The sequence below is a fragment of the Stegastes partitus genome, unplaced genomic scaffold (assembly GCF_000690725.1).
Source record: "Stegastes partitus isolate 25-593 unplaced genomic scaffold, Stegastes_partitus-1.0.2 Scaffold983, whole genome shotgun sequence".
Lineage (NCBI taxonomy): Eukaryota > Metazoa > Chordata > Actinopteri > Pomacentridae > Stegastes > Stegastes partitus.
Genome location: NW_007578714.1, coordinates 24,713 through 52,588, shown reverse-complemented (window position 1 = coordinate 52,588; position 27,876 = coordinate 24,713). Strand labels below are relative to the sequence as shown.

At 40.1% G+C, this 27,876-nt stretch overlaps 2 protein-coding genes across 3 annotated transcripts; one reads left to right on the top strand and one right to left on the bottom strand.

The window, feature by feature from the left end:
* Nucleotides 1-212: 212 nt before the first annotated feature.
* henmt1 (HEN methyltransferase 1) lies at nt 213-6,515 on the top strand. Its single transcript, XM_008294665.1, has 9 exons — nt 213-296; nt 540-652; nt 2,094-2,228; nt 2,416-2,598; nt 2,729-2,915; nt 4,686-4,893; nt 5,057-5,186; nt 5,386-5,570; nt 6,188-6,515. Exons 1-9 carry the CDS (start codon nt 213-215, stop codon nt 6,295-6,297), a joined length of 1,335 nt encoding a protein of 444 aa, XP_008292887.1. The 3' UTR covers nt 6,298-6,515.
* Nucleotides 6,516-6,593: 78 nt separating this feature from the next.
* fam102bb (family with sequence similarity 102 member Bb) lies at nt 6,594-27,792 on the bottom strand. Of its 2 annotated transcripts, none has more exons than XM_008294650.1 (11): nt 27,542-27,792; nt 22,118-22,238; nt 21,262-21,291; nt 20,698-20,814; nt 20,177-20,223; nt 19,197-19,291; nt 16,511-16,612; nt 15,466-15,694; nt 13,147-13,283; nt 12,132-12,201; nt 6,594-10,066 (listed from the first exon to the last, which is right to left on the bottom strand). In XM_008294650.1, exons 1-11 carry the CDS (start codon nt 27,685-27,687, stop codon nt 10,024-10,026), a joined length of 1,137 nt encoding a protein of 378 aa, XP_008292872.1. In that variant the 5' UTR covers nt 27,688-27,792; the 3' UTR covers nt 6,594-10,023. The 2 variants fall into 2 exon arrangements, with proteins under 2 accessions (XP_008292872.1, XP_008292873.1); XM_008294651.1 differs by having other exon boundaries at nt 16,511-16,609.
* Nucleotides 27,793-27,876: the final 84 nt, after the last annotated feature.

Below are 27,876 nucleotides of genomic sequence, written 5' to 3'. Positions count from 1 at the left end.
TTTACTATATGTATATGCTCAATATGTGTTTCACTGTTGTTTTAATCTCAAAAATCTTGAAAGCGGTAAGAAAAGTTCGTAGACTTCCTAAAAATAAACGCATCATCATTTTGCAGTTCCTTCGTCGTCCTCAACCCTCAGCTCTTCCACTCTGAATAAGAACAGCGCCCTCTGGTGTCCGGCGGAGTTACGGCCCTGAACGTTGGTCCAACATGGCTGCCATGTTCAGTCCGGCGCTTCACAGGCAGAGACATCAGTTTGTCATCGATTTTGTCAAGCAGCACAAACCCAAAAAGGTGGTTAACGTCTTAATGAGAAACAAGTTTACTTTAATGAGTTTAGCTTCGACACTAAACTATGTTTGAGCAGCATTTACTAACGAAAGTACCAAAGCTAATTACTGTTTGAAACTTTTTCAGGTTATTTAGCTAGCTAACGTTCGCTAGCTACGTTAGCTAATTGAAGTCGCTTGTGTTGGCTGTTGATAATGGTTTGTGTTCACGGATAACTTCAGTTCGTCTCTCTCGTCCTCTCCCCAGGTGGTGGACCTGGGCTGCAGTGAGTGCAGCCTCCTCAAAAAACTCCGGTTTCACCGTGAAATTGAACTGCTGGTTGGTTTGGACGTCAACGGTGCCAAAGTCAAAAAACATATGTATGTGTTACAGTGAAACGTGTGACTGAATACTTTATCACATGATTAAAATGAGTTAGTTTTCACGTGCTGACTATTTTTATATCGCAGTGTAGAGTTTCTAAATAGAACTTACAATTAACAGAGTCCTAAAATGTTTGCTGTTACTCACTAATTAGTTTAGTGGCCGTTTGCATAGTCAAACTGGTGTGTAGCACAATGAATAATATGCATTTCACCTTGTGTTCTCTTAAGACAGCTTGAGTTAACCTGTTCGGTGACCCCTCTTTAAAAATATGCTGTGTGCATCCTGTTGCCCTTTTTCTCTTCTACTCTCTAAATACACCAATCTGTCACAACATTAAAAGCACCTCCTTAATATAGAGTAGATCCCAAACGGTCATGGACACAGCTGAACACCTGAATGTTGGCAGTCGATCCTTTGGGCCCTGTAAGTTGCAGGGTGGGCCCTCCATGGATCAGCGTTGTTCCTTCACATCCTGTGGATTGTCTCTCGAGGCCGTTTCAACATCTTGGTGTTTTTGTCAAGTTCCTCCAGCATTTCATGCGCAGTTTTTACAGTGTGGCAGGACTAATTGTTGTGTGGGGCAATCTGTTGGCATTGTGTGCTAGGTCTGGAGCAATATTTATGGGAGTTATACGTGTCAAAATAACAACCACATAAATGACAGGATTCAAGGTTTCTGACGAAGGTTGCATTGTAGAAAGATCAATTAGGATCATTTACTTCTTTAATGATCGTGACAAGTTGGTGTATGTCCCCGTGGAGTCCCATTGCGTCCTCCAACCATCTTCCTGTGCTTAAACAGTTTTGTATGTTGATGGTGATTGAGCACAATTCTACATAAGGACAATGTCAATGAAACTATTAAATGTCTTGAGCTAGATTTTAACACAGGACCCCTGCACATCACAAGGCCAGATAATTGACGTGTAACACTTGGCCTACTGTGGCTGATATTGTGCCCAGTTGGTATTCCAGCCATGCGTACACATACATTAAAAGTGCAATCATTTATTTAGTTAGTTTTTTGTTAGTTTGCTTGAAATCATTTCTGTATAATTAGAATTTAGGAAAACAATAACGCAATATGATCATACCACTACATTAGAAATACTAACTGAAGGTTGTTCTGGACTAACGCAGCATATGTGAAACCTCTTCAAACATTAGCTTGATGTGAACAGTTGCTTTCTTTTTAGATTTAAAAAAAAAAGTGTTAGTGGTTTCTGTTGTGGGGACCAACACTTTATACTTGATGCTGAGTAAAGTCTTCTCTCTTGTTTGACTTCAGTAGTATTTTCCATCTAGTTGGTAGATCTCAAATCATCAATGGATGATGAAAGCATCATTTGAGTTTTGACTCCTCAGTCACCATAATGTGTTGTTTTTGTTAAGGGAGTACAATAATTTGTAGATTCTCCTTGTATGTTTCTTCAGGTATGGATTAGCTCCTATATCTACTGACTACCTGCAGCCCACTTATGATCAGCTGTGCATTGAGCTCTACCAGGGGTCGGTCACACAGGAAGATGCCCGCCTCAGAGGATTTGATCTGGTGACTGCTATAGAGCTGTAAGTGGCGTTTTGTTAATTCAGGTCCAATGTCTTGAAGTCCTTATACTTTGTCGGTTACCAATATTCAAATGTGTTTCTGTATTGTTCTTTCTTATATTTCTCTCTATAAATGACACTATAATGTTTCTCTCTGTCCCTATGTGTCATTATTATCACAATGTGTTTTCTCTCTGACTGTGTACAGCATAGAGCACCTTACTCTTGCTGATGTGGGGCTCTTCTCTGCAGTGCTGTTTGGTTACATGACCCCAGTGGCAGTTATTGTCAGCACCCCAAACTCTGAGTTCAATCCCCTCCTGCCTGGACTAAGAGGTTTCAGACACAGTGACCACAAGTTTGAGTGGACCAGAGCAGAGTTCAGATCGTGGTACGGTATGATGTTTTAATAAATATTCATTTGGCTAGCAACAAGGAATGTTAGTGAATAAATCCACCCTAAAACAACACACAAAATGTTCCCACATGGATATTTTGGTAAAAATGACATCCCTCCTCAGGGCTCTGAAGGTGTGTTTGGATTATGGTTACGAGGTGGCGTTCACTGGTGTTGGACAAGCACCACAGGGTCAGCAGGAGAGTGTTGGCTTCTGCTCGCAGATTGGTGTGTTTCACCGGATTGGAGGGAGAAATGGATGCAACATGTTACTTGACGATGATGCAGACGATGTGTTTTCATACACACTGGTGAGTAAATGTGTCAGGAATCCCAGTGGCTCAATACTCAACATGCAAAACCATAGGTCCATTTCATTTTGCTTTACTTCTTCATGTTTTATACCATTTTACACTGGAGGTGTTAGGATGAACAAACTAATAGCTCTACTAACTACTAATACTAATATGTGTTAGATATAAGGTATCTTATATTATTTACAATGTAATTTCATCCTGCACTCTACCCTTATTTCTTTAGTCCTTATGTGAACATTTACTGCCTCAGTGGCAACAAGTGACAGCTGCATGTGTTCTGTATTAGTTAGCTTTAGTTTAAGCTTCTGAAAGACAAATATGACTGTAAATATACAAACAAAAAAGTGAAATAACACAAAGCTACAAGTGAGTGGGAAAATTGACAAAAAATATGCTGCAAGCCACACAGGTGTGAGTCAAAGTGTTGTGTGGCCTGTATTGACAGCTGCACAGATAAACATGGTTGCTCATCTGTTCCACTCTTCCACTGCATCCCAAGAAAGACAGCTGAAAAACAAGGCTGGCTGTCTGTGTAGACACACCTTAGCTTCTTTTTGCAGCGTGTTTAAATAATTCCTTTAGGATTCTAATTTATACGCACATCATTTTTATTTTAGGAACAAAAACCAATAACATTAGGTTGGTGCATTCATTCTTATATTCAACGGAATTCTCCATGCCTGCAGTGATGTAATCTTGCAACAATGTTACAGTGCAGCCGTTTTCACAGTAGCTGGCCTTCCCTTTTAATGGTCCATTCATTAATCTGAACAATCGATTGATGTTGACGGGCTGTTGTCATCCGGTCCACAAAGGATACACCTGTGATTTCACACTAAACTCATCTGAGGGCCTCTCATCTCCTCCATGTTTCTTTTCTTTTCTTTAGAGACTCATTTAAAGGATCCTTCTTGAGGATTGTGGTCTTGATCCATTTCTGGGTCATTGCAGGAAACAATTAGCTGAATATAAATTGTCATGTATAGCCACTATGTGACCAATTCAGTAGTTCTTTTCCCCCCCTTTTTTAAGACTTAGACTGACTTTATTAATCCCAGAGGGAAATTCAAGAAAACCTTTTACCTCTTTCCTCGTTTCTGTTTGCGTTCTGTAAAAAAAAAAAAAAAAAGCATTATAAAAAGCTTTAAAACAATGTTGGAGGTTATAGGATTGACTGATGTAAATGCATTTTAAGTATCCTGTCAGTCATCTGTCAGCCTGTTTCTGTCAGTTGTGATGTAGTCATTCAGCTGCTTTAGGATCTATTACCCTCTGTTGGTGGTTGTTTAAAACTGCACACAAAGGTACATCTTCACACCTGTAGCACCACCACCCACAAACCAAGCTTATTGTCCTCTAATGCAAAATACAAAAAACCCCCCCAAAACTCCCGCACTGCCTCTAGGCACTAAGGTACTACCCACTTGAACTTGTTTTATTGCACTTATCCAAGTTGTTTTCTCCTAAATAGACTTTTGCTTGTGTTGTATCTACACTCAGATGTTTTGGTAAAAATGTTTGCTAAATGAAATGAACAAACTAAGTCGGGTAGTAGTGGTCAAGCAACTCTGAAGTTATTTCATTTTGAAATGTTTCTACACCTCTGTAATTACTAACTTTCTGATATTGATCAGCAACCTTTTCAGCAGATATATTTTATGGCCACTGAGTGCAGTGGAGCAGCAAAAAGCTCACTCAGAGGACCAATATTCGTGAAAGCTTTCTGTGGCAACCAAGCTCTGATACTATCTATGTCTTCCTCAGTTGTATAGTATAAAGTACCCCAGCCTGCGTGACAACAACACCTTGCGCCGGGTCCTGGTGAGTGAAGTGCTGTACTCTGCAGAAAAACTTAAGGATAGATGGTTGGAGGAGAAGACTGGAAACAGGGATGGTACACAGTGTCAAACTGAGGAAGGACGGGATGAATTCCTCTCAGAGCTGTGCATGGAGATGGAGGAGCAACAGACAGGTGGATTAATATCCAACATTTTTAATTGGAAACAGTGATTTTATTTAATTTTTTAAAAATGTGTGTTAAAGTGTGTATTTGTAAGCATGCTTTTCTGTTGTTGACCAATGTTTTACTGCCAGACTATTATCAGCCTAAACAGTCAAACCTGTTATATCTACAGCATATGTAGAACAGATGAAAAATCCATGGGAGCAGTGTGGGAGAAGTGTGTCAAACGATGAAGAAGAGAAGTATGATGAGATGCTTGAGACACAAGGCCACAAACATCAGGGACCTTGTACACTGAGGAGGTGGGTTTTCTCAAAGAAAATGATGCTGCTGCTTAGCCCTATGGCAGAAGGCCATCTGTGGAATGTCGGGCTTCAGGCTGGTGGTAAAGACACCGCCTTAGTTTCCAGTACAGTTTACAATGCAACACCAAGGCAAACTAATACCCAACATTATACTTCACTACAAATGTTTAAACACTGACATGGGCATACCGTTCAGATTTATTTTTTTTCTCTGTGCTGGTAGGTATGTGTCTGTACCTCTGGCTGTGCTGTGGTCCTGCTGTCCCAAAGTCTGTGCACTGAGTGGAAGTCTTAGTAATCTCAGACATCTGCTGATGGGAAATCCAGAAGTTAAACTGAGCCAGGACGGCTCTGCTGTGCTTGTAGCTCACCAGGAACAAGGTACTGTTTGATCAGTTCTGCTTTTTTATTAAATATACAAAGTGTCAACGTTTATAACGGAAAGGAGGCGGCTGGGTTGCACAAGATGGTGGAAGTTAACAACATAATGTGCTGGAATCCATTATGTAAGATTTTAAAAAGACTTCTACTTTGGTGGTGCCTGTGATTTCCTCTTTATTAGTCATGTGCCATATCATAGGTAAGGCAGAACACTTTAACACAGTTGATGAAGCCCAAATATGTTGTTTTTGCATTACAGATGTTTGTTTTTAATAAATTATGTATATTGCAGACCTGCAAACTCAGTTTTGAAGTGAACCATTTTAACCTTTACTACCACATTTTCAATCCTTCCATAGAGATGTAATACCAAGTGTTTCCCAGCAGGTGTCACTATTTTGTCCGTATCTGCTGCTCTGTAACAATGAACCAAGAAGTGACTGAATGTAGTGGCTAAGTCACTTCCTATCAACGCTCCTCGCAGCTCAGATCATTTCCCTTGCTCAAACAATCCATCATCGGCTAACTTTGCAGCTTTCATTTCCTGCTCTTCTGCTCACCACATGAGTTTTAATGGTTCTGTGGTGGTGATATCAGTCTTTCATTTGTGTTCTCAGACCAGGAAGAGGAAGATGTTGACAATGATTTGGAGGACAGCGGGTATGCAGGGGCCAGCCACTACTCCCATAGTGCTGAGCAAGAGGAAAACTGGGAGGCAAATGTTTGATCTGAAGGATGCAGCTTTGTTGTCACTAAAGCTAGGTGACTTGTTTAAATCTATCAAAGAAAGGTTTGATTATGAGTTGTACGAACAATCCTAATTTGACTGAAACTGTTATGAGTCTGAAACATGAGTTCAGATCAATGACAATAAAATGACCACTGGTCACTAAAATATAAGTGTATTGACTGAAAGCAACTTTGAAAGTCCACATGTAAGTAGTACAATAAACTGTAGCTGTGAGAAAATGTTTGATTTGTCAGTGTTGGAGCATTATGCATAGTATGACAGGGAACTTGACATACTGAGCATTTTAAACTATTTTATTCAACAGTGCAAGGTAGACATCTTAAGCATCCAGTACACTTGTTAAGGAAGCAAATGTTGGTCCAAAAAACAAGTCTTTAACAGGAAACACTAGACAGTGTCAGAACAGCGCAGAACACCACTTTACAGGAGAATACAGTTTACAATTTTATATAGACAACAGCTTCACAGAAGAGAAGAAGCAACCATGTTTGTAACAACATGTTAGGTACCAAGATGAACATACCTGTGTCACACAGGTAAAACAATTGATTTTTATTCAAAATGACAAAAAAACAAACAAAAAACCCCCCAAACAAACCCAAAATACTCTGATTAGATATTTGGGACCAATAAATCATACATTTAACAATGTCTTAATTATGTAGTGAAAGACATTTTTCTTCGACAATAAAATATTTAGCAAAAATATGGCACAATGTCAGCAATGAAAGATAAAAAGCAAAGATGATAACATCCTATAAATGGGATTTCCAACATCTAAACCATGGTGAAAATAAAAAACACAAAATAAGAACACTGATTTACAGTTACATCACATATTGATGTTTGTGGCAATATCTGCTTTTAAACACGAGAACAAAATGAATTCCTACGTACAAAACAGCAAGCAAAATTCTTCCTTCAATGTGGAACTCGATTCAAAGATGGCACAATGTCAAATCAGAAACAACATTGAGGTGTGTCGAGCTCAAAATGTGATGGCAAAATTTGTCAAAGCTAGTAGCTTAAAAGAAAGGACACCATAATCGTGCAGAACATACAAACACAAAACAGAGAACACTGACGTATAGTTAAAACACCATACACTGATGACACTTGTGCAGATATTAATATAAGATGTATATAGTTTATCTAGAAGAGGCTTTTATCCTACCTCTACTATGGCTTACGACAGGAGATAGAAGATTACAGATGCTGTACAGTCTGCTTTCACTAGTTATCATGTGTCTTAATACTCTCATTATGCATAGGCCCTATAGGCTCCCAGGTAATAACAGTGTTTTGTTTACTTTGGCTAATTTGTTCTAATCAAATGTGCGCTTCAGCTCCTAAGAGGCTAGAAATGCAAATAGTCTACATGCATGACACTGTGAGGATTTCAAAACTCAGCAGATTTAGACTTCGGATTAGATTTCTCTCTGTAGCCCTAATCATCAATGTATCTGAGTGCTTGAGCAACTGACTGTCCTCAGCTCTAGCGTTGATATGAAGCTCGGAGATAGACACACTAAACTACTGTAATACTCAGGTACTGTTGAGTATTTTCCTTCATGGCAGTGGATTAACTAATTAGTCCTTCAATATCCAGTCCTGATGTGAAAAAAACACAGTATTCATCAGTTGCTCAAGTCACACTGTTACTATGTCACGGGATCTTTCATTTGTTCACTGATGTAGGCTTCCTGATCAGCTCAGAGTGATGCTGCAAAGCATAGCTACACAATAGATATACACCTGAAATGGTGGAAATTAGATACACACCCGTCTTTATCAATGTTAGTCATAGAAGCCTGAAATTATATTTGGCATTCACTGCCCTGTAAATGCAGAGAGCAGTAACAACATGATGAGAAAAAAAAAAAAAAAAAAGGCTGGAAAACTGCATGACAGGCTGAAGTTGTAGCTATTTATCCTTTAGCCATCTCATTTAATTTTTGCAAAGTAGCACTCTGGACTGCTAAGACGCTGATAAGGAAAAATCAAAAAGCACATTTAGTTTTAACTTTAGTTCAACGTAATTGGGAATTTTCTTTAACCACATTTGTGAAGTTAAGCTTGAATTCTATATTTACTGAGTGATAGATTTAGAACGTGATGGAGCATTGTTACATGAAACGCCATCAAAAGTGTGATTGTTGCACAAGGCATAAATATGTAAACCTGTTAAGATGACAGGTTAAACTACTGGCCAGACGTGCTGAAAAATGTTCTGTGACTATTAAATAGCAAGACTGGGCTAATGTTAGTCGAAGGACAGCATACATGCCTGAACTGCGTCGTACACGTTGATCAGTGCACAAGCAAATGACTAATAAAGTTTCAATCTGCTCAAATGAGGGATAAAAAGAATAACAGCATAGTGTCATTATTTATTAGCCACACTTCATATATCCTAAATTGCAGTCTTTGCTATTTGCATTGTCTCAAAGTTAGATTTAAAAAAATTTCAAATCGATTCATTGTTCAGCCTTAATTATGCTTAGCTGTGGCTCTCTTTACTTGATGTAGCTTCTGGTTGGCTGCATCTCAATAACCAAGTGCAAAATAACAGTTACTGTGGTTTGATTTCTTTCAAACTCCAACATGTGGTAAATATGCTCTTTTTTACACACACAAAAAAATCAACAATCCTACACAATTCATGAGTTTATCAGGCAAAGGTAAAAGTCAATCCAGTTTGGACCAAGCACATTGTTACGGCATTTAGCCTTTGGAGAGCAGTTAAGAGGACTGCAGGGATTTTCTAGAACAATCCTTTAGCAGTGTGCCAAACAAATAACAGGAACCTCTATGACTAAAACTGAGCAAATTGTCTTGTTCTCTCATTTTCTCTTTTCAAGTACCAACATAGTCTTCCTCACAGGAGATCATACATCATATCCCCCCCCCCAGTCATTCAACGTAACAGGATTACCGTTAGTACTAATTAAAGTGGTCTGACCAACAAACACATAACCACATTCACTCGCGCAGTCCACGTTCACCCGTCAAATAGCTCAAGTTTGATGTCTTTGTAGTAAAATAATCTCACCGTAAAAACACCAACAGCTGTCAGAGTCTCGGTAACTACAGCTTTTTAGCAGCTTAAAGGCAAATAGTAAATAGAACATCCTATTTGAAAAGGAAGTCAGAGAGACAAAAGGAATGTATTGAAAACGCATGTTTTCAGTGTAGATTTAAGTTTGTTTTGAGGGTGCACACACAGAGCTCTTCCCCTTGTTGTCCATCAGAGACAGGCTAATCATTTTTATTCCAGTTCCTAAGAGTTAAATGCTGATTGTGTTTGGATGCTGGGTGACATACGTGGTCTTCCATACCCAGACATAGCGGATGGTCTCAGCACAGGGAGCCAGAATTCCAAACCTGCATACATGCACGTTAAACGTTTTTGTTTTTAAATGATCTGATCAAGTGTTTCCTTTCTCTTGATTTGCAGCTGCGTTTACATTGAGATGATATCTGTCCACCTCGTGCTCCTAAAAAATATCTATGTAGCAGACACAAACACAGGAGGGCACTGTTGTAATGTTGACGCTTCAAAGATCAGGTTCGACACAGTGCTGATCAGGTACTGTGTGTGCTTTAGGAATGAAGACTGAAATGGTATTGGCTTCATTTCTATTTTTTTTTTTCTTTCTCAAGATATAATCAGTGTCGGCCCATCACTGAGAGGATGCAGGTCTAACGCTTTATCACCACCTGCTCGTATGCTCCCGCCCCGACCCTGAGAGAAAAGAAAAAAATACATGTAATCACAGAGGAAGCTATTTCAGTGTACAGCTGACAATATATGAGACTTTCTTGTATTTCTAACAATACAATATTGCTTAAACTGCACCAAGGCTAAAGACAAGTATGGTGCAATTACATCTATATTATCTTAACAGCAACCCTAACAAAAAATGTATTCTACTAACGAGCACAATCGGTATTTTCTAAACCTGACATTGCAGATTTCTGTCTCATTGAGTTGTCTGAAAACTACAGCATTAAATCATAAATGCACGAGTGTTTTCAAACATTTTGACACACCTTAAATTCTTAACCACAATGAGACACACACTAAATTCTTACGTATTTCTTATAACCCTTTCAGCCTTTATTAAAAATAAGAAATGCACAAAAATGTCATTTTAAAAGTGTCTCTTATCTTTGATAGATGTCTGAATGTTTGTTAATATTCCTAACTGTTATATCTTACCAGAAAAAAAAGCTGCTGTAACCTCTGATAGACTCAACCTACCCAACCAAAATAGTTCCCCATCTGGAGCCTTGAGTGCATCTTCACTTCAAGAGCTACTGTCTCAGATCATAAAGAAACCGCTGCTCTGCACTAAGTACTCAAAACATCAGTTGGAGAATAACTGAAGATAAATGCATTTCTCAGTTTTGTCTCTATTTATTTATAGTAACAGACAGACAACAAAGCGATCATGGGGTCAAACCAGGGGACACATTACCCACTATGTCTTGCATCCAGTGAAATGTAATACACAACACATATCTCAGTTTGCTAGCAACCTCATGAACTTTTCTTTGGAGAAAAACCTTGACATTAGCACTGCAGGATTAATGCAAAATATGTAATCGTGATTATTCTGACCAATATTGGGATCACAATTACTTATGATTATTCTTTCATTTGAAGTGATAAAATATATTTTCACTTTTACAATTGAGCACTGCTTTCACTTCCATGTTGTGTACATTCCTGTAAATGTACCATTCTTTGCATAAGGCTGCTCCTTATTTACAGAGCATGTTGTAGGAGCAAAATAAAACTGTACCAAAACTTTTCACCAAAAATGTAATCAACAGAGCTGCTTTTTCTGTCATGTGTAAAATCTTACAGTCGATGCTCGAGGACTGAGATTCAGTGAGGTAACGGTAGTGATGATATCCTTTTTGGTCTTCATGCATTCATCATAGTGCAGTTTGTTGTGTTTTCCCCGGGTGACTGAGCAAGTTAGTTGTGTACGTTTTGTGCAACACGCACTCTTTGCATTTGATTTGTTTTTGCTTTTCATCACTTGCTTCAAATCCAAAATAGTTCAAAACAATGATGATCCATTTTGAGGGACTAGTTCTTACATTTTTACTCCAGACGTTTGTTTTTTGTTTTGCCCATCTGCTCTCTGTTGTATACTACTCTTCTACTCTGGACAGCAGCCAATACATCCAGAAAATGTTTTGCAAAGGCGGCTGCTGCACCAGCGCGTATACATCGACGTAGTGGCTACTAAAGTAACATCTCAGTGGTTATTAGTTGATGAACTGGTTGATTGTACATGCAACAGAGTTTTCTATTAGCAGAGCCTGAATTTTAAGCGTTCATGTAATTGTGGGAAGAAAAAATCATGACGAATGTCCTACTTGCCACCAGAACACTGAATCTTGAATTGAACAGCATGTTGTATAGACCAGTAATATAGGATCGCAAAAGATCTGTGGTTGCATTTAAGAGTATTGCATTTAAAAGCACGTCGATGAGACAACCTGCACTTGGTGACCTGATATTGCTTCATTATAATAGATGTAGTCACTGTAGTTTACTTTGAATCAGCTCCTCATACACTTTCTGACCGCTGTACGTTGTGTGTTAATCTGCAGCTAAAAGTAGTCCCAAAAAATGCACCATACAGTGCCCAGCTTTGATAAGAAAATTGTGATCCCATTTAAAAAAGAATTTAACTCTGTATTTGTGACCAAAGTCTTTAGTAGGAATGAATTGGCTGGGGGCTGTTACACAACTTCAGTTTACTAAATATCCTAAGGCATGTGATGCTCACCTGGTGGGAAGGTGATGGCTTCCAAGGGCTGTACTCCCCCCAGGCCCAACAAACAGACGCAAACCTTCCTCTGAAACAGACACAGTTGTGATAACGTTTGGTCAGTACACAGAGCACCCACATCCTCCTGTATAATTCTTGTCATGAGGAGCAGCCGGTTGCTAGGCAATCTAAAAATAATCATGTATTGACAGCGGCTTTCTTTTCCTAGCTTTGAGCTAGATGAGACCTTGAAATGAAAAACAATGTCTTACTCCTTAAAGTACACACTGACTCATGGGATAACAGAATAGTGTCATCTTAATTATTATGTTATGCCAACTGGCTGTGCATTTAGCACAGCAGCACTCCAGGATAGGATTAGTCTTAATGATTATTTGTATTATTGATTCACTTTTTCTGGTTAATTGTGGACCTGAAAAGATTTTAAAGTTATACATTTGATAATTAACTTAAAATGAAATTGCCAGTAACCTATTTTGATAATCATTTGAGTCCATTTTCAAACAAAAATGTTGAACATTTTCTGACTTTAGCTTCTTAAACGTTACCATTTATTGCTTTTTGAGATATGTAACGTTGTTGAATAAATATTTCGAGGTTTTGGACAGTGGGTCAGACTAAAGAAGACGTGATTATTCCATTTAAGATAGGGGAAATTGCGAAGAGTGTTCTTCATAAATTTCTGATATTTGTTAACTGGAATGTTTAATTAGGAAAGTATTTAATTTTCTATGACAACAAAATCAGAAAACGAGAAAAACAAAAAGAGGGGGGGGGGGGGGGGGGGGGGGGGTCAGCAGTGTCTTGAGTTTTCACAATATGCTGATTATTATTTTCCTGCCAACATCACTGATGACTTTCTGCTACACTAAAACATTTGAAATGTGGTAAAGTTGCTTTGCTGTTTTCCTTTAAGAAACTTTAAAAGAAGGAAAAATCTGTGTGAGAGTCCAAAGACCCATTTGCTGCAGAAATGACAATTGCAGTAAGGATTTTCCAGGATGTGTCTTACCTTCAGCACTGGAGTCCAGTAGGCTGGGTGTAAAGTCTTGACTCTGCAGTATCTTTTCTACGACATCATCCGCGTCCACCCGTGTGTCGTCCATTCTCTTCAGCTGAGACTCCATGGAGTCCTGTTTCACTGGATGTCTGAGGGGAAGATACAGGAGAGTCGTTTTGAGTGTCATTACAGCATTAATGGCCTTCACCACAAACTAAAAATGCTGTTTGCTTCTTGTTCTCTACATTTCATTTCGAGCCACAAAGGAGGGGTGTGATCAACCGCGGAGCCGTGGGCTTCCATCCAGGCTGCTGAAAACTGTTCTCAGATGAAGTCATCGTTATTAAACATGCTTTTAGTAGCATCCAAAGACTTGCCAGAGCTTCTTAATGTTGCTAAGGCTGTCTTCTCAGAAAGCGTTTCAGCTATTTTCTCGTTGATTGTCTCACGAGCATCTGATGGAACAGGTCCTGTTTTAATCAGTCCAACTGTCTACACTCACGGTGCAGCAATTCATGTTTTAGTCACACTGTAAAAATGCAATTTCAGCTTGTTTTTATGGTTCCCATGTATTTTACTGGACTTTACACCCGTAACAACAGCGATGTATCTTGGGCTCTGAGTGAATTCAAAACGTAGGTCATCTACAACTAAATAATGTATATAAACTTTACCATAGACTAAACACTATATGCAGTGCTGTACACAAGCGCACCAGAGGTGCTGCTGCTGCTGCTCTAACGTACTGTTCATGCTTTGCATTCTTTGTAGACTGTAACACTATATAAAAGATGGATGTAGCCACTGTGGCATCACTAATTGGTTTGTGGACTACAGTTTTGAAGTCAAAACCTTTTTTTTTTTTGTGGAAGTTGTATGTATTAAGTGAGGTGGGGATCTGACTAACAACTCAAAAACACTATGCACATCTGTACAGTAGAAACCTGTCAATCACAAGGTAGCCATGCCCTAAAGTAAACACCCTGCTTTATCATTTGCTTTGCTCTAATTGGGACCGTAAAACAACAATGTGTTGTATTGAAGGAGACTTGAAACTATTTTCATTGTCATTTTTGCATGAACTTCTATACAATTACACTTCTTTTTGCAACCAGAGAGGGTGTTGGAAAGAACGCAGGCGTAAGTCGCTGCCACATAGGCTTCACTGTATAGGCTCTGTCATATATAGTCCACGGTGTGTACAATGTGTAAGACAATGCGATTTAAATCCATTTTCACAGGCTGATTATGTGGTGACCACTGAAAACATTTGTGGCTAACTAGCTACATTTTTCAACCAGTGCATAATAATTACATCTACATCCTATTTTTTGTGCATACTATGAGCTGTTTTCTGACTAAACCCACTGTGTTTAAAAGAAAAGTACGTCCGTTTTTAAAATGTGCTTACTTGCTTCCTGCTGAGAGATTGAGGCGACTGCTAACTGTGACATGTCGATAGGTAAATATGTGGTTAGCAAGTGACGGAAACAACTAGCCTTTCTCTGTTCAAAGGTAACATCCTTCTACCAGTACCCCCAAATGTAACTAATCATGGCAGTAAATCTAATTATTCTAATGTCTGACATTTTAAAAAAGACATGTTGCAATGTTGAAGGGAGTTAAAAGCCTGACTACATTTTGGATGACATAGTACTTCCTGTCTTGACATTTCATCTTGTTTAGTCATGATTGTGAGGTTTCTCAGAAACAAAGCAGACTCAAGCTGCTACTGGCAGTTATATTTGTATATGCAGATAGATGAGAGCAGTATCAATTTTTCCTCATCAAGCAAATTTCCCAAAATGCTGGACTTGTGCCTCAATATAGGGAACATGAACATCAGAATAAAGCATAATATGTTCAAGTGTTTGAGATAATAGTGGCATAGAAACTACATGACAAAATGCTGGACTGGTTTTTAAAGCGGTCGGCCAAGTATTAAGTGCACCTTAAGCCATAAAGCACTTAAAACTATCTCCTGTCAAACCTCTGTTGGCCTCATCGTCGGACATTTTTAGATCCCAAAAACAATAAAGTTTTCAAAAGAATAAGAGTCCGTATTAACGCAACATAATAAAACCACAAATACGCTTCCGCTGCTCTGCCTCGCAGCTTTTAACTGCACGACAGCTGCTTCCTGAAACGTGACACAGGTCTCAGGTGCGATTATGTCTGAAGTTTGTGAACTTCCCTAAAATAACATACTGCTGCTCTATTTTGTACTCACCCACAATAAACAGGTCACCATGTTTTCACTTCATGACTGATTCCTGTCATTAAATAGGACAGTGATTACTTCTGTGTATACCAAACTACACAAAGACTCACCTATTTAGTCGTTCACAGGACGAGGCGCTCCGTACTGGTGTGCCTTGGGAGTTGCTTGACGAGGCGGTGGGGCCTGGATGTTCAGGCAGTGCTGGACAGGGCCTGGACTCTCGCTCCTCGCTGGGCTCCGGGATGCTGCCGATACCGGTTGAAGCGCTGCCTACTGAGTGATTTCGCCGATGGCTGAACTCTGACATGCTGGAGGAGCGGGAGTGACCTGTGCTGTAGCCTGAGAGAGACAGGCGGTGATTTCTATCGTACTTCATATGTTACCTCAGGAGTGCTTTGACATTTTCACATTTAATACATCAAGCCTTTGCTCTCTAAAAATCGGTAAAAATTGATCTTTGACCACCGGCTCTTTGCTATCTCTGCTCCCACTAGGCCCATGCAACTGATTTGTTTTGATTATACACACGTGAAAGTCCAATAATTGCATCATTAATGGACGACAGATGGAGAGGATACAGATTTATTGCCACATGATTCATGAATCAGTAATTCTTCTAAAGTATTACACAATGTTTTTTTCTGCCGAAACTTTATTTGCTGTCTAGCAGATTTCAAATTTGCAGTGTCTTTAATTATTCAGCAGAGCAGCAGTGACACAGACAAACTCTGTCTGCAGGAAATTAGTTAAAGCAAAAAAAAACAACAACTCAGGGCTTCAGGTCACTGCAGCCATGGAGAGCAAACATCCCACACATTCATGAAAGGTTTGAATAAATCTATCAAGAGTTGCACGTGGAAGGAAATACATTTTTAAATTCTATACGAGAAGGCCATTAGAGCTGTTCTCAGCGCATCTTTCCACTTCCTCTAATCTTTCATTACTGTCATCTGATCTGCCTGTAATGGAAACCCAAGCAGCAGGTCTGAACTGCACTGCTGGAGTGTCACTGGAAAATAATTTAATCACTTCCCAGCTCCTCAGTCGGACGCTTTCTCATTCGACCCCCTATTTTTTAATAGTATGATTTTAGAATGTAGTTTGAGCTGGGAATGTCGTGTTTAGATCTCCCCGTTTTAAATGTGACACCCTTACCTGAGAGTTTGGACTGTTGGCTGGCGTAGCTGGATGTTCGGGAGTGGCCGCAGCCTCCCAGGTCGTCCGACACAACAGGGCACTTCCCTTCTCGACTCTCTGCTGGATTAGAAAGGACAGACAGAGGATGACAAAGGCCAGAAATCTCTGTTGTACTGCAAAATAACTACAAAAAATTGAATCAGCACTGACATGTACAGCTTATATTAAGCCTCCTTGTATGGTCAGAAAGAAACCTTGGCAAATTTCTTCCCTTTTTTCTCGTATGGTATCGATAGTAATATCGAAATCCAAAGTAGGAACAGCTGAACAAAGTTATCAAACGTGTATCAAGTGAAATGACTGTGTATTTACAATAACAAATCAACTCTGCACAAGGTTCCGTTTGCAAAATGTCAATTATATGTGTCAGAATCCTGTTTTGTACTTTGCAGGTTAGACTGACACAAACAGAAACTTCAAGTCTCAGACAAAGTACGAAGTGAGATCTGTTGTTAGGCATGTGTTGATTCAGACCACACACAAACCCAGTTTCTGTTGTGCTACATGCACACCAATGCCACAGTCTCCACAACTGGGACTGTGTTAGTGACTATTGATTTGTGGTTAATCGTTGTCAAATGGCAACATTTAAAACAACAGAAAACTTCCCTCTCTGCCGCCCACGTACTGTCTCTCAGTTTGGCATCTCGTGAGTTAATGAATGAGTCACGACAGTTGACAGGTGTCACTTCTGCTCAAGGAAAAATAAACATATCTAGAGGAATGTCAGGGAATCACAGGGGAACTCTTGATGCAAGGCTGAGCAAATTCCAGTTTCATTTCAGAGTTTAAATGTCTGCAGCAAAGATAAAAATAAACACCATGCCAGAGATTTTAACCCAGAGACACATATGTGGGGAAAGACAACATTACAACACTGTAAAGAAACAGTTTCAGAATGTTGAGGTAATCCTCAAATCTTCTTTTTGATCTTCCTCAAATGGAGGAAAAGAATGTCACATCTGCCCACAGAAACCTGTAAACAATTGTGCATTTACCAGGTTGCAAGGATTAAAGGCACAAACACATAGTGTGTTGTGTTTCTTACAACCTATTTTAAAGATTACTTTAAAACAACAAACATTACAAATCTGTAGATTCAAACATGTTTCCATGAGTCATCACATATCTCTACAGATTTTTTTTCCCCACAAAATATTCAAACATAAAGTCTATTTACAACATAATGCCACAATCGCTGATAAATGACCAAACGTCTCTTTTGAACTGATACTGCTCACATATACCTGCACCGGCTCTGCAAAGATGCATAGCTAAGACATGATGGGGATGATAGGAAAGAGCATCGTCATACAAATGTGCTTGCGGTGTGCACACGCAGACACACAACCCCCCCCTCAGACGTACTTGCACACAGTCCTATTTTTAACCATATAGGAGCCTCCGGGGTCAGAGCAGATTGTAGTTAACCTAAAAGAGAGCTAGTTTAAATTATACATGAAAGAGCTCTGCTTCTCTCTGAAGCTACCAGGAAGAACAAGCATTCAACACTGCGATGCGTTCACACATGAACACACAAACTGAACAGGGGAGGGGGGGTGAAACGAGAGCGAAGGGAAGCAGAGGGGGACAGCTAGAAGAGGAACACTTTTTTTGTAATTGTAGATGGGAGATAAGGAGTAGTATTTGACGCACGGATGCATAACAGCACACACAGAGGAGGAATCATCTCAACAAATGAATTGTGGTGATGCATGAAAAAAAATGTATTACAGCGATAAGTGTGTTGTAATCGCAGCACGTCTTGTATACAAAAGGATGTAGCAGTGATGAGTGATACTTGTCTTGATGTGGCGACCTGCGACATATTTTCCAACCGGTGTGAACATCACTTCACTGATGTACCAAGAAAAATGCTAAAACATGCGCAAAAAGCATCAGACTTCCTTTAAGTGTTAGTTGCTAAACATGGGAGTTTTCTTCTTGTAGCTGCGTCACAGTTAAAGCCTTCTAGTCATGCGCCCACGTACAACTTTTAATAATGTACAGCAGCAGCAGGAAATAGGTTTTAGCAGCAGCAAGGGCCAAGTGTGGTTTCCACATGTTAGCAAGGACATGTGTGGAGTGGAATATATAAGCAGGCAGGTGGCAAGTAGGTTATGGTGTTATGATTTTCATAAGCAGCGCACATTTGTCTGCAGCGAGGTGTTATTAATGATTTACTGAATCTAACACTAAACAATATCAGAAGGTACTACTTAGAATGGGTAACACCCTCCCCTAGTTTGGAATTAGACAGTAAACTTGGATTAAGATTGTATTTGCCAGCTAGAATGCAGAATAGAAGCTAATGTGAAGTAATGAGGGGGTGTTGTACACTTTGAGCGTGATACAGATAAAACTAAAAGGAAGCACTGTTTCAGCCTTGTGACTACAAACTAAACTGCTGCAAGGCTCTTGAAAGGTATTCACGTCATTCCAGTACAGATCGTCACCATTGACAAGGATGCTGTATCTGTTACATAACAACACAGAAGTGGGAACAAAACTCCCAAACTTAACATGGTTTAGCATGCAACGGTTTAACTCAAGCATGCTCTGTCAGGTGCCTGCAAACGTTTGCAAAAGCCAGGGAGACAACAAAGCAGAGCTGCGGAGTGTAATGTGGCGTGATTGGTCTCACCAGAACAGCCTTTCTGTGAGTCGCCTCCCTTCCTCTCCTCCAGCAAGCTCTCTCCATCACTCTGGATGCCGATCACTGTGGCTGTGGAGGGAGGGCTGGTGGCAGAGCACAAACAATGTGGCTTTATTTCTCTCTTGTGTCAGTTATTCCAAATTTTAAAAAAGTAAAGCAAAGACAGATCAATGTTGAGGAAGAAGTTAAACATTTGGAATATTTAACGAAAGACCACTTGAGTGATAAAATTGAAAATGTTAGAAACCGAAACAGCATTTAGTGAGGCAAAAAGTGAATATACTGTAGACTCTCTTTATTCAAATACATGCTGAGACACAAGATACAGCTTCTGGCATCAACATACAGTCTGTTGAGTCATTTTTAGGTCAAATCCTACCCTTGGGTAAAGCAACATTTCTCTCTGTGTTGGCACACACTTTCACAAGCACAGAGTATTTCTTTTAGAGGAACAAGTCCGACAAACTCATGTGTATTACTTGCAAGATGAAATTAGTCAACGCTTTTAACATGTAAATCTGATTAGCTAACCGTTACTTAGGCTTTCATAATCTTGTATCATCGATTTCCATGACTCTGACAAAGCACCTACAGCTAGAGTTCCCTTAACAGCTCTCAAATAGACCAGACCACAGCAGCAGATTTAATACCATATTGTTTTAGAATTTTTTAAAACAGGAGAGCACAAACAACCAATCAATACACTGGTGCTTAAACTGTAGCTGTTCTCGGAGAACAAAGAGGCTTTAAAATACAGTCAGCAAAGGTCAGTGAGTTGGTTTTGGTTCCCTCGGGGCACTGTAAATATCTCTGTTGAGTGTGTCAAGTGTCGGTTTTTAGTCCCAAAATGTTTTCCTTTTAAATCATTTTCCAATTCAGTCAAAGAAATACAGTCAAGAGCCTAAACTGACAGTCAGCTGATTGACCACATAAACACTGTAGTGGAGAAAAATGTTGCTTTAACTTACGTTTTAAAGCAGGGGTCCCCTGACATGAGCTGTGTACTGATGATTACCTGATAAAACAAACAGACAACAAGATTTGTTAGCTGGCTCAGCATTTAATGACAGCTTCAGCAGCTTGTATTTACTGTTACCAAAGAAAGACAGAAAATAGTGCTAATATGTAAACTCTGTAAGTGACTGGAGCTCTTGATGTACATGAACTTAAGCCATGGAAAATACGCATTCCCTGATGAACTCAAAATGTTAAGCAAGTTTGTTAAGCTTAAAGAAATGCAGCTGCTAATTCCTGTGGTAAGACCCAAATTTTCCCTTTGTTTTCAACAGGTGATATTGCTCTGCTTTTTACAAAAGATTATTTCTGGTCCAATGAACCAGCTGGCGTCTGGCCATTGTTAAGCGTGTATGCAAAAAGCTTTCCACTCTGTGTAGTTCCAGGTTGAGAAAATACCATGCTTGTATTCAAAACACCCAAGGCATCCTCTGAGTGAAGTCAAATCAGACTGCTGTGGGTGGATCAATGTTACCTTGAGAATGGAGTTGTCCTGACGAGTATTTTTGGTATCATAGCCTTCCAGCAGACATCTGCGGGTTGTATTCCCTGAGCCGGCAAACTCTGCTAAATTCAGATCTGCAAAACCAAGCTGAAGGAGAAAGAATGACAAAGAATGACACAGGGTGAACTTTGTTTTCTCTCAGGGGACTGATCTTTTTCCTGGTCAGCAATGTGATGATTTCTGGATGAAAAATGACAGCGAGCAGGACGCGAGGCAAAGAAACTGAACAATTTTAACACGACTCATAGCTCAGTTCTTCTCTAATGACAACCTGGTAATGGTCCATGTTAGAAGGAGTGGATTTGGACTAATGGAGTGTAGAAACTAGGAGGTTCTGTGTGCTCACAAGAGATAATTACTTTCAAACAGAGAATACATGACATAATGAGCCAACCTGCAGGCAAGGAGGGCCATCTGTTTGCTACAGGCTCACGGAGCTATCTGCATCAATATGGCTGATTACTGTAAATCTAGGTGACCTGGAGGTCGGTTAAAGGGATGGGGGTGGGAAAACATAAGCATGTGAGGAATTACCTTTGCATATGCTTTTCCACCCTTCAGCTCCTGAAGAAGAAGAAGCAGAAACATTTGAATGACCCTCAAAATCTTCAAGCAATGACACTCACTTTTTAAACCACAATTAAGCACATTTGAAGGTCAGCTGGTGATACCAACCCAATATTTGGATAGTAATGAAAAATACTTTGGCTTAGTACAGATCAATTCATGCTCTACAGTCATCTGTAAGAGTTACTGAACTCAATGGGTTTTGTGACTAACTTAAAACAATAAAAGTACTCTACTTTCCAGCACCAGAAAAAAAAAATCTGACATAGTGAACAACAGACAACTTTTAATGTTGGATCCAAACAGCTGCTTGAATATTTTACATTTCAAAAGCAAAGCAATGATAAAGTATATCAGGCATCAGTAAAGGCAAAATAACTAAAGCTTTTTGTGGTTGCTAGGTGTGCTTGGTGTCCGAAAGCAAAAGGCAGCGCATACCAGAAATAACTTAACAGAACAAATTTCCCCACTAAGACTTCTTTTCATTTCCTTTATTAACTACTAGTCATGCCCCTTATATGATTAAAACTGCGTCATATCGAATGATTTAACTGTACAGAGCGCACTCATCCTTACAGCTAGAGCACAGCAAAAAAAAAAAGAGTGCCAAAAGGTTTCACAATGATGAGTCAGTTTTCATTGGACTGCTGTGTTTGCTAACTGCTCTTTTAGAGTTCACATTCCACTCTCAAGTTTCAATCTGGCACATAAAAACTGTCAGGATTTAACACAGGTTAACACAGCACTTTTAAGAGCGTGAATGACACGCTCGTCTTTACTGCAGCCTCATTTTTTTCTTGCCTGACCCATCTTGCATTGGTACCTTTCTGACGGACACGCGGCACAGACAGGGGTCCAGGACGCCGGTCCCTGCACTGGCACTCATCTTGCAGGGGAAAGAGAACCGCTTCCTCCATCGAACACAGTTGGCCTGCACTGGCTCCCTGTAAAGGCAAATTATCGAGATTTAGACCATCTTTAGGCGCTCTGTAAAGTCAGATGTCACTGGTTTGTTTGTGTGCATGGTTTACATGCCAGTGTGTCTAGGTCCAGTTCACAGCTAAACATAAAGACAGGTTCAGATAATGCTTTCAGATTCAAATAAGAAGAAATTGGTGCAAACACTAACAGCATTTCATTCCTTATGTAGCACATTTTAATCCCTGATGATTAAATGTTTGGCTCGATACCAGAATCATGATGCATCATTCTCTATACATTTTGTGTTTTACAATAAATTATAAACAAACACGCAAGAAACACTGAAGTTCCTCGATCAGATCGCATGCAAAAATCATTTGGGAAAGAAATGTTGATATTCCTAAGTTATTAAGTGTATATATATCTATATTAATATAAAGTTTGCATTGGAACCATGACAAAAAGTTGTTACAATTTCATGAGATTTTAAGCAGTACCCAGCCCAAGCATTTAGTGGGACTGTGTTTTTTTTTTTTGTTTGTTTGTTTCTCATTTCTTGCTTTGCGCTTTTATTGTCAGTGTTCTGCTAAATCCAATAAATGCAGGACAAATGTGAGGCCTGCCAGACTGGAAACAAAATTTTGGCTGCAACCTTCTTTTTGTTGCAGATTTATAGCATAAAGTTGGACTAAAGCAACGAAGGAAGGCCCTGTGCTTTGTTCCACCTATTGAAATGGATGTTGCTTGCATTGGTTAGTTTGTGTTGTGGTATGTTGTGCACATTTAGATTTTATAATTTTCAATTTACAGAATGTATTTATTTTATTCCACAGAACAGCCATATTTGTTAAGCTCAAACTGCTCCTAACAGCCAAGCCCAGGCTGCTATAGTTACAGCTGTGAATGGAATATGTTGCACATGTTGCCTGCCAATAAATTAAACAGTGTGAATTCATAATATGTTCCCATCTCTCAAATGTGATAATTAACATATAACGTCAAACTTACATAAATAAATGATGCTACAAGATAACTAGAAGGCTTCGAATTGACCTGTGACACCACTTCCAGCGATATGTGAAAAATCCTCAAGGGAGCAGCCTCATCGAAAAACAATCATTTTTAACCAAAAAACACTTGTTTTCATGACTAACTCTGATCAAATCCCTTAAACTGGGGGGAAAACAACTTCATGTCATTAATTTTAATATCACAATTACATAACAAATAAAACCGCATGGGCTGAATGAGTACCGGATTAACAATCCCCACGTCTCACCCTGCCTAAGGCTACTGATTCAAGCTGCCAATACAAGCTTATGTGCTTAACCTCAGATTTTTCTCTGACTTAATAGTCAAGTTAATTAATTACAACCTAGTTTTCACGTATTGATTCATTTGACTGATGAATCCAGGGGTTACAGTGGCAGGTGTGGTACATATTGGCACGAGAGTAACAGAGAAACATCCATCGTCCGCCATGTAGTGGTTAAAATGATGTGAATTGCAGCCTGCTCTCAGTAAACGGATGAGATGAAGTGAAAGAGAAAGACTGTGCGTGGGCAGAATTACGATACCACAGATGGCCTCTCTTTCACTGGCATCCTCTCCTCTCCCACTCACCTAACCAACTCCCATCTGTTAATACAGCCTACACACCATTCACTATGTTGGATTCTGCTGGATTTAGACGGGAGCAGAGCTGACGGTTATCGGCTCCGATACAGTGCAAATGAAAATGATGCAACAAGTGAAAAATCTGAAGGAGTCTGGAATAGTGACATGAAGACACAGAGGCCGAGGGACGCAGACAGAAAATGTCAGAAGAGCAGAGAGTGTTAATGGCATGATGCTTAAATGTTTAACAGAGCGTGCAAATCCTTGTTGAGATGGTTAGGACTGAGCGTGCAGGCCTGTGTTTTGCACAGCATCCCTGCCTCACTATAAATAAAAAGCGGCAGATGCGTGACTAATGTTTTACAAACGCTGACTTCATCCTGAGGTTGATAAATTTTGGAGAGTGAACTCCCACAGTCAGAGAGGGAACTCCCAGCCAGCTGGATGCTGTGTGCTTCAGGAGTTCTGGCTTGAGTTCATGCACTGTGGCTCCCAGCACCTTTCAGCGCAGCAAAATCCTGTTAGCGAGTGCGAGTAATCCCGGTACTGAGCACAAGCGGAGGTCGTCTCTCTAATCTCACTGCATGGTTCAGGTATCTTGTTAAACTACAGCTGCTCTCCTTTTAAAGGCAGCTGCAGTCCTGCTTCAGACATAAACACTTTGACACACAACACACTGCTGCACAGAAACCAAATCTTTGTGACATGGGTTTGATGCATGTGGAGCAACAACGAAAAGATCAGACCTTGAAAAAACACAGAGGAGGTAAACTAGTCGTAAAATATAACAAGGAAAGCATGTTTTGGATAGAAACAGTGGTGAAGAACTGATGACAAGCCACACCAAAGGAAGAAAGGCTCATAAAACAGCAATCCACACTTCCCTTACACTTGCAGTTGGGAGGAAATCTAGTTTGGGGGTGTAACAAACCGAAATACTGCAGACGAATGTAATTTAACAACTGTCAGACTTGTGATGTTGTCAGGTTAGGACATAAAACAACAAAGGATTGGAGGATGGTTTTAGTTAGAGCCACTGTATTATCTGTGTTATAGTAATAAAAGAGCTTCTTACAGTCTTTCTTCATTTCAGTTTGCTGAAGTGGCTGCTCAAATGCGAAGAAATACACATACGACCGCGGCTGTGATAAAATGACCATGACCTCATAAAAACATCCTCATTCAGACTGTCCAGCACAGACGGGGCCTTTTTACATGAACTACTTACTGTCGAGCGAAAAGAAGGTTTGTTACATAATCAGGGTGAAGCCCTCAAATCCCAACAGCGTCATTCCAAAACAATGCTTCGTCTAGTTTGCAGCATTTTTCTGTCATGGGATATGTAAGATTGCTGAATTCATCAGTCTGTTAAGGTGATAATGTTCGGATAAAAGTTACTTTATGATCAGACATGACGGAGAGAGCCACAGAGAACACAACCTGTGTCTTTTGTATGTTTGAGAGGCCAGAACGGGTTACAGAGGAGAGGACTGACTTTGCTTCTCAACTTTACAACAATAACAGTATTAACAGCACGCAGCAGGATGATGCAGAATAATGGGGATTAGGTCATTTCCTTACATCAACTGTGTCGCACCTTGCAGCTTCTTTTAAAACTACTTTTCTCAATACATGGTAGAGCTAGGCGACCCGGCTGAAAAGTTTGTCACGATCGTTTGTTTTTGTCAGTCCATACAGATCATTTTTGTATGAAGATTTTTTTTTAAATGATCAAGAGGCAAAAGGTTTAACTTGAACTAACCCCTAAATTTGAATTGAACCACTTGAGCCTATCTATCAAGGCTCACAAGTTGGGGTGATAATTCTAACACCAGAATAAAAACACAAATTCACACATCATTCAAAATACATAAGAATAAAGGAATCACCTCCCCTGGATACACTTTGAATAAAAAAGGCAAATAAAACCTGAAGGTGCACGAAGCGTGACCAAAGCAAGGCCGGCGCAGTGTGCTGACGTTAGGGTTCCTGATGACCTGATGGAGACCTCACACCAGCCTCCACCTGCACCCCGGGATCAGTGCAAAAGTTGGGTGGAGGTGGAGGACGCAGAGCTGTAGGTGGTTTTTGACCGTGAAGCCCAGCGAGCGAGGGCAGCCACTGATCCCCGTCAGCCTCCACCAGGGGAGGATGAAGGCGACTTTTAGCCCAGGCAGATGCCGACTAGCGTACCTCGGGAGATTTGAAGCTATGAGGAGGGCAAAGGGACTCCATTATCGAGGTATAACAGGCTGTTTATAAGGCTCGGAGTGGGCATGCTTGGGGTTTGTTCATGCAACCGAACTTTGTGTTGTCATTGTGTGCTTTCATGGCAATTTGAATCTATTACATTTAAGCGAAGCTATCAAACGTGTCAGTTTTTATTGCTGTTGCCAATCCCATCACCCAGGCCGAATGCATACATTCTGTTTCCTCCATGAAGTGTTCTTTGAACTTTTGTGTCCCATGGCCTTTTCAGGGTGACACTGAACAATGGATACAGGTCATTTCCTTTGACTACTTCACCTTCTCTACTTGTGAAAAACAAGTCTTTTGCCTCATTCATGTGACCATATGGTTTGTTCTGTTTAAAGTTAGAAGACATATCATGAGTGAACTAGGCAGTCAGCACCACAGCTAGGCTTGTTCCTCCTTGAAACTTAAGAGTGCTGATGACAGTCTCAAAAGCACAGATTCAGATTTCATATGTAACAAATCTAAAGAACTAATCCTGTCAACTTGCAGAGTAAGACTTCCTGTATCATCAGATATAACTTCCAGTTCAAACATCTACAGCTAAATTACTCCAATATTACAACTTGGCATTGTGCGGTGTAGTTTTACAGTTGGAGCAGAGTCAAAGGTGAGCTGGTGTGCTCGAGCTGAAGCGACGGATAGACGGAGAAGGAGCCGTGAGAGCAGCACCTTTTATAAGAAGTATGGGAGAGGTTAAATCCAAGCCTTTTTAAGGTAGGAAGGGACTATTTATATTTTTATGTAATTCTGCTGCCTAGATGAGTTAAAGCAAGATGCTATCACACTCTTCCCATTCATCGGCATACAAAAACGCAAGAGAAATAAAATGTATCATGTGTCCTGTTGCTAATGACTGTCAAGACTGTCCACTGTTTTGCATCAGTTTCTGACTTCATGCTGCTGCTTGCACAAATCAATTGCAAACTGATGAAGCAACACCTTCCTGTTACTTCTGTCAGAACTTTACAACCAAACAGGGATCAAACAGGATCCGACTGACACTATTAATCGAACACCAGAAAAGCTACAGGAGTCATATTTAGCTTTATGGCTGTTATGTGACTTCTCACAGCACAGAAATCAATCCCACAACCAGGCGAGGAAGTGAGGGAGCCCGTGAAAAGCAGCCAGATGTCGAATTAAATGTGAGAAAAATGCAACAGAATTAAAGGCACTGCGGATCAGACTGAACACCACGTCTCTGTTAGTTATTTAAACTAAGTAATGATGGACAAACTGTACAATAGCATCGGCTGGGGAACACACAAATTAGCATAACACCAATAACATCACAGTGGCGGACTGACGTTAGCTAGTTGGTCAGTCTTCTAGCCTGCTAGCTAGTTAGCTGTTGACGCTATTTTAACGTTTTAAAGCTGCAGAAAGAGTTCAACGTACACACCAGAGGACCTGTGTGTGTTTGTGTGGCTGTATTAAAGTGAAACATCCTCACCGAGAAGACTCCTCGGAGAAGCCGCCGTCCAGCAGCCGGACTTTACAGAAGAGGACACCGTTGACGAAAGGGACCGAAGACAGCTCGTCCAGCTCAAAATCCACCTTGAACTTGAATTTCTTCTTCTTCATCATCATTAAATCCATACACAGGCTCAGTACTGTGGAGAAGATGCTGCGTCGTCGGCCGTCGCTGACATTACAGCCCCATTGTGTTGTGCTACAGACAGACAGTGTTGTGTTGTGGAGGATGGAGACACCAGTCAGTGACTCGAAGCAACCGAGGCGCCAAACACAGCTACGTCCGGCAGGGTGTCTTCAAAATAAGAGCATGCG

Excerpts from the sequence above, each read along its gene's own strand:
- henmt1 (XM_008294665.1), top strand. The coding sequence starts at position 213 with ATGGCTGCCATGTTCAGTCCGGCGCTTCACAGGCAGAGACATCAGTTT. Across the intron at positions 5,187-5,385 it reads GGACCTTGTACACTGAGGAG|ATTTATTTTTTTTCTCTGTG; the intron begins GTGGGTTTTCTC and ends CATACCGTTCAG. Across the intron at positions 5,571-6,187 it reads TGTAGCTCACCAGGAACAAG|ACCAGGAAGAGGAAGATGTT; the intron begins GTACTGTTTGAT and ends TTGTGTTCTCAG.
- fam102bb (XM_008294650.1), bottom strand. The coding sequence starts at position 27,687 with ATGGATTTAATGATGATGAAGAAGAAGAAATTCAAGTTCAAGGTGGAT. Across the intron at positions 22,239-27,541 it reads TTCTCCGAGGAGTCTTCTCG|GGAGCCAGTGCAGGCCAACT; the intron begins GTGAGGATGTTT and ends TTGCCTTTACAG. Across the intron at positions 12,202-13,146 it reads ACTGGACTCCAGTGCTGAAG|AGGAAGGTTTGCGTCTGTTT; the intron begins GTAAGACACATC and ends TGTCTGTTTCAG.